This window comes from Myotis davidii, unplaced genomic scaffold, assembly GCF_000327345.1.
Source record: "Myotis davidii unplaced genomic scaffold, ASM32734v1 scaffold355, whole genome shotgun sequence".
In the NCBI taxonomy this organism is placed as follows: domain Eukaryota; kingdom Metazoa; phylum Chordata; class Mammalia; order Chiroptera; family Vespertilionidae; genus Myotis; species Myotis davidii.
In genome coordinates, this window is record NW_006286818.1 from 904,697 (window position 1) to 910,516 (window position 5,820).

At 63.0% G+C, this 5,820-nt stretch overlaps 2 protein-coding genes across 3 annotated transcripts in view; one reads left to right on the plus strand and one right to left on the minus strand.

Moving 5' to 3' along the window:
• MFRP (membrane frizzled-related protein) overlaps nucleotides 1-5,564 on the plus strand; it is a 6,123-nt gene extending 559 nt beyond the window's left edge. The window contains exons 2-12 of the mRNA XM_015560627.1: nucleotides 28-222; nucleotides 336-497; nucleotides 631-844; nucleotides 1,468-1,598; nucleotides 1,723-1,848; nucleotides 2,053-2,129; nucleotides 2,684-2,832; nucleotides 3,254-3,384; nucleotides 3,524-3,649; nucleotides 4,765-4,892; nucleotides 4,978-5,564. Of these exons, the coding sequence (XP_015416113.1) occupies nucleotides 28-222; nucleotides 336-497; nucleotides 631-844; nucleotides 1,468-1,598; nucleotides 1,723-1,848; nucleotides 2,053-2,129; nucleotides 2,684-2,832; nucleotides 3,254-3,384; nucleotides 3,524-3,649; nucleotides 4,765-4,892; nucleotides 4,978-5,202 (1,664 nt within the window). The 3' untranslated portion in view covers nucleotides 5,203-5,564. The remainder of the gene's footprint in view (nucleotides 1-27; nucleotides 223-335; nucleotides 498-630; nucleotides 845-1,467; nucleotides 1,599-1,722; nucleotides 1,849-2,052; nucleotides 2,130-2,683; nucleotides 2,833-3,253; nucleotides 3,385-3,523; nucleotides 3,650-4,764; nucleotides 4,893-4,977) is intronic.
• Nucleotides 1-5,820, minus strand: part of RNF26 (ring finger protein 26) — a 13,153-nt gene that overhangs the window by 1,621 nt on the left and 5,712 nt on the right. For both annotated transcript variants that reach the window (XR_001512993.1, XR_001512992.1), the window contains exon 2: nucleotides 3,115-3,125. The gene's annotated coding sequence lies outside the window, so the exon portion shown is untranslated. The remainder of the gene's footprint in view (nucleotides 1-3,114; nucleotides 3,126-5,820) is intronic.

A 5,820-nucleotide genomic window follows, 5' to 3' on the forward strand; every position in this document is an offset into this window, starting at 1 on the left:
TCGCACTCGCACGCCCTGGCACGGTAGCCGTCTCGGGAGTGACACGGGGAGGACCGAGAGGCCGGGGGGGTGCTGAGGAGAGGGGTACAGTCCCGCCCTGTCTGCCCACAGGTTGGCGTCCCCGAGGGCTGCCGCCCGACTGGCACCTCTGCGGGCTGTGCGCCCTGCTGCTGGCCAGCCTGCTGCTGGGGCTGCTGGGGCTGCTGGCCTTCCTGCTGGCCCGTGAGTGTCCAGGCCCTGCGGGGAGAGGGGCTTGGGAACGGGACTCCGTGGGCTGTGCCACTTGTGCCCCAGGGATCCAGCCCCTTTGAACCCTCCCCCTCCCCTGTTTTCAGAGCTGCAGGCTGCACTCCCATCTGGAGCCTCCTCTCCTCCGCTGCCCACCAGGGGCCTCATCGCCACTGGCACCCCCTCCACCACAGCCACCACCCCCTCTCAGGCACCGAGGACCCCTAAAGGGCAGCGAGAGGCAAGCCTGAGCCTCACACCCCAGGCCTGTGAGTGCCACAGGCCGACCTTCCAGGGGCCACGAGCCCGGGGGAGGGCCGGGGGAAGGCTTGGAAGAGGCACTTGGGCCAGGGAAGGGTTGCTCTCCCATTAACCTCTGAACTCTAACCGCTGTCTCCGCAGCCTGTGGGGGCCTCCTCCTGGGACCACGGGGCGTCTTCAGCAGCCCCAACTACCCAGACCCCTACCCGCCCGACACCCACTGTGTGTGGCACATCCAGGTGCCCGCAGACCATGCGATACAGCTCAGGATAGAAGCTCTGGGCATGGAGGGCGTGGCTTCCTGCCTCTTTGATCGCTTGGAGATCTCCCCAGAGCCGGAAGGCCCCCTCCTCAGGTGGGTTCCCCTCCCTCCAGGAGGCCTCGCCTCTGTCCTGAATCCTGTCCGGGGGCAGCGCCGGGGGCGTCAGTGGTAAAGGCCTGATTGGGAGGAAATTGAGAGTCTCCACAGCTGAGCCGGCTCTGCTACCCTCATGCTCTATGACCTTGGGAAGGTCACTTCCCTTCTCTAACCAGTTTCCAAATCTGTAAAATGGATCCCCTACCTCCTTTCCCATCAAGAAATGTTGCAAGGCCCAGATGGTGTGGCTCAGTGGATAGAGCATCGGCCTGCGGACTGAAAGGTCCCAGGTTCGATTCGTGTCAAGGGCATGTGCCTGGGTTGTGGGCACATCCCCAGTGGGTGGTGTGCAGGGGGCAGCTGATCGATGTTTCTCTCTCATCGATGTTTCTAACTATCTCTCTCCCTTCCTCTCTGTAAAAAAAAACAATAAAATATATTTTTTAAAAAATAAAAATAAAAAAAGGAAGAAATGCTGCAGGGATGGGTGCCAGGTGGGAGGAAGCCCAGAGCTTCCTGGGAAATGGCAGGAGCCTTTCCGACCACGTTGGCTCAGTGCGCAGCCCTGGCGGCTCCATCCTGCCCCTGAGCCCCTCTCACCCTCGCCCGGCTCCTTGCAGGGTGTGTGGCCGGGAACCTCCCCCCACACTCAACACCAACACCAGCCGCCTGCGAGTGGCCTTCGTCTCAGACGGCAGCGTGGAAGGGCACGGCTTCCAGGCCTGGTTCCAGGCCGTGGCTCCGGGGCACGGTGAGTGTGCGCCCGCGTGGCCCCCGCTGCCTGTCCCTGGTCCCCTCTCCCCCGAGCCGCTCCCAGCACTGGCAGGATGGGGGGGCTCTGGCGTGTCTGAATCAGGATGCCCCGCACCCTCCAGGGAGCTGTGCCCAGGATGAGTTCCCCTGCGACCAGCTCGCCTGCCTGCCCCCTGGCTTGGTGTGCGACGGTTTCGCCCACTGCGCCGATGGCAGGGATGAGAGCAACTGCAGTGCCCAGGCCTCAGGTACACACCCCGCTGGCCTCAGGGGCCGAGGGAGGGTGCCATCTTCAGGCGTCTGGTCCAGGCTCCGGCTGGGCTCCCGTCTCTGGCTGTCTGGCCTGGAACTTGTTTCCCATGGGCATGGCCAAACGTGCTTCTGCGGGTACAGCCAGGCCTCTGGGCAAAGCCCCGCTGCTGGCCAACGCAGGGCCCTCCTCCTCTCTCCAGGATGTGGGGGCAACCTGACGGGGCTCCAGGGCAGGTTCTCTGCTCCCAGCTTCCTGCAGGGGCACCCCCACCGCCTGGTAAGCCGGCGCCCCGTGGAGAGGGAGGGCGGCTCCGGCCAGTGTGACTAAGGGCAGCACAGCAGACACTGCCGTGCCCTGGGGAAGGTCAGAGATCAAGCAGGCGGGAAGGGGTATTATTCTTTATTTTTATTGATGTCAGAGAGGAAGGGAGAGGGGAGAGATAGAAGCATCGATGATGAGAGAGAATCATTGATGGGCTGCCTCCTGCACGCCCCCTATTGGCGATCAAGCTTGCAGACCGGGCATGTGCCCTGACCAGGAATCAAACCATGACCCCCTGGTTCATAGGTCGATGGTCAACCACTGAGCCACATGGGTCAGGCAGGAAGGGGCATTATTAAGTGCCTACTGTATACCTAGTTACTCCTATCCTCATTGATCTGAGAGCAGACAAGCTAAAAAGGCCCTTCCTATCTGGAGAAGCACCTATGATGAGCTATGTGAGCAGTGCCCACCCACTCCAGGCCTCACCTGGATGCCCAGATTGGGACAGAAGAAACCTGGAATGATCCCAGCTGTGTCCCCGTCCCCCCCCACCCCACCCCACCCAGCTTTGCACCTGGCATATCTCAGTCCCCACCGGACATGGCATAGAACTGCAGTTCCTCAACTTCAACCTGGACGCCCAGGGGGAGTGCCAGTCTGACCACGTGGCGGTGTATGAGGCCAGCAGCTCGGGAGCCCTCGGCCTCCTGGGCAGGTATCCGCAGTGCCAGGGGAGGAACCGGCCCTCCGTCCTCAGCAGTACCCCCTCCCTGCTTCCTACCAATTCACCCAATGTATTCCCCCCTTCCTGTCCTCTGGCTCCTCCAAGCAGGAGGTGGCTGCACTGTCCCCTACAAAAGGCCTGTGTTCCCTGCCCCACCACCTCCAGGAGGCCTGCCCGGGGCCCCAGCTGCAGGCCATCCAGGCCTCGGGAACGCCCACGGACTTTCCCATCTCCAGTGGCTGGAGTTCGTGCCTTTGTGAACACTCTGTCCACGGCACACGTGTCTACCCCAGACCCTGAGTCCCATGACCCAGGTCTGTCTCCCACCCCCTCCAGCCTCACCCAGAGCAGCAGGCTCCTTGGGCCTGGGGGGCCTCGGGGCACCGCGCCCAGCGCTGCTCTTGCTCCGCAGGTTCTGTGGGGCGGAGCCGCCACCCCGCCTCCTCTCCTCGCGCCACCGGCTGGCTGTGCTCCTCAGGACAGGCCCTGGCGGCGGTGGTGTGGGCTTCTCAGCTGCCTACCGGGCCCTGGATGCCACAGAGAGTAGGTGCCCTGGGACAGGTGGCTGTGGGCAGTGAAGGTGCCTCCGGGAGAGGAGGGCGGGGCTGCGACCCTGGCCAGGGTGCCGCGGAGGCAGTGGGGGCAGATGTCCCCAGGCACTGCCCTCTGCCTGTGCCTGCAGAGCCCTGTGGGCCCACGGAGCCCTCCTGCCAGGACGAGGGGTGTAGGCACTGGAACTGTGACCCGTGGCGAGACTGTGCAGCGGGCAGCCCGGGCAAGTGCGGCGGCCCCGTGTCCCCGCCTCCAGGTGAGAAGCCCGCGTCGGGCCTGGTAGCTGAGCAGGCAGGGTGCCGCTCATAGCACACTCAGAGCCCGGCCCCTGCGTCCTCCTGGATGGGAGGGGTCACTCTCCTGACTCCCCACGGAGTCCTGCCACCCCAAGCTCAATGGGAAGCAATGCTGAGGCTCCCAGAACCAGCCCGACCTGTCACGGAGAGAGAGCCCCTCTCCACAGCCCCCTCACAGAGGGAGGCAAAAGCTGCTGAGGGGCTCTGCCAGTGCTGGTGCCCCAGCCATGCCCCCCGCGATCAAATGGGTGCCTGAAAAAATAGACATTAAAAAAAGATTGCCAGCCCAGTGGGGGGTGCGCAGGAGGCAGCCAATCCATGATTCTCTCTCATCATTGATGTTTCTCCTCTCTCTCTCCCTCTTCCTTCCTCTCTGAAATCAATAAAATTATATATATATGTAAAAAATAAAAGGGTAATATGCAAATTGACCCTAACAGCAGAATGACTGGGAATGACTGGTCACTATGGCACACACTGACCACCAGGGGGCAGACGCTCAATGCAGGAGCTGCCCTCTGGTGGTCAGGGTGCTCCCACAGGGGGAACTCTGCTCAGGCACAAGCCAGGCTGACGGCTGCCAGTACAGCAGTGGTGGTGGCGGGAACCTCTCCTGCCTCCTCAGCAGCACTAAGGATGTCCGACTGCAGCTTCGGGCTGCTCCCCACTGGCAAGTGGACATCCCCCGAGGGCTCCTGGGCTGCCAGAGGGATGTCTGACTGCCAGCCTGGGCCCAATCCCCCAGGGAGCAGGCCTAAGCCAGCAGGTAGACATCCTCCGAGGGGTCCCAGACTGCAAGAGGGCATGGGCCGGGCTGAGGGATCCCCCCCAGTGGACAAATTTGTGTGCACCGGCCTCTAGTATATATATATAATTTTTCAGAAGAGGTACCTGCCTGGTGCCCAGGGCTGGCCCATGGCGCTAGAGAGGCTTAGGATATGTAAAGCGTCTCTCCCTCTGTTTTATCTCCTTTGATGCTCACAACTCCCTCTGGACCCTTGTAGAGTGATTGGGCAACGTGCCCCCGTCCACCAGCCATGAGTGGACCCCACAGTGACCCCTCCTGCCCCTGCAGAGCTGTCCTGTGAGCCCATCCGAGTGGAGATGTGCCTGGGGCTCAGCTACAATGCCACAGCCTTCCCAAACATCTGGATTGGCCTGGCCACCCAGGAGGAGGTGATGGAGGTGCTCAGAGCATACGAGGTGCCCTGGGACGTGATAAGGAGGGATCCCCAAGATGGGAGGGAAGCTGGGGTGTGGGAGCCTGAGGGCTGACCTCCTCCCACAGAGCCTGGCCCGCCTTCCCTGCTACCCGAGCTTCCGGAGGCTCCTCTGCGGGCTGCTGGTGCCCCGCTGCACCCCACTCGGCAGCGTGCTCCCCCCTTGCCGCTCCGTCTGCCAGGAGGCGGAGCACTGGTGCCAGTCTGGCCTGGCACTGCTAGGCACACCCTGGCCCTTCAACTGCAACTGGCTGCCCGAGGCCACAGACCTGGACACATGTGCCCAGCCCTGACGCCGACTAGGCCCCTGCCCTCTGCCTGCCCACCCTTTGCCTATCACAGGGGCAGGCCAGGGACCAAGGAAGGGGCTGCATGGGGCTCTGCGGACCTTCTCGGGGCCTCCGGGAAGGAGGGAACCCTCAGCAGGCTCAGGAGACCCGGCCACTGTCCCAGCTGCTTTCTGTCCCTGCACCTCCAGCGGTGCCGCCGGCCACCCAGCCGCTTCCCACGGAGCCTCTGACCCCCATTCCTGCCTCCTGCCTCCCCTTCCACCTGCGTCTCCAGGTGTCTCCATCGCCGGCCTGAACAAACAGAACATTTTTATTGACTTCAGAGAGGAAAGGAGAGGGAGGGAGGGAGAAACATCGATGATGAGAGAGAACCATTGGTCGGCCGCCTCCCGAACGCCCCTCAGTCCGCAGGTCCAGGCTCTATCCACTGAGCACACCGGCCAGGGCTCCAGCCCCTGCCTTTTGACGTTTTCATTTGCTCACTGAGCACTGGGCTGCGGCGGGCCTGTTCTGAGTTCTGGGTCCAGCTGTCTGTCCGTCTGCCTCTAGCACACTCCCTGCCCTCTTCTCCGGCACGTTGCTGGGGCTGGAGTCTGTCTCTGGTCGCAGTCCGGGCACACC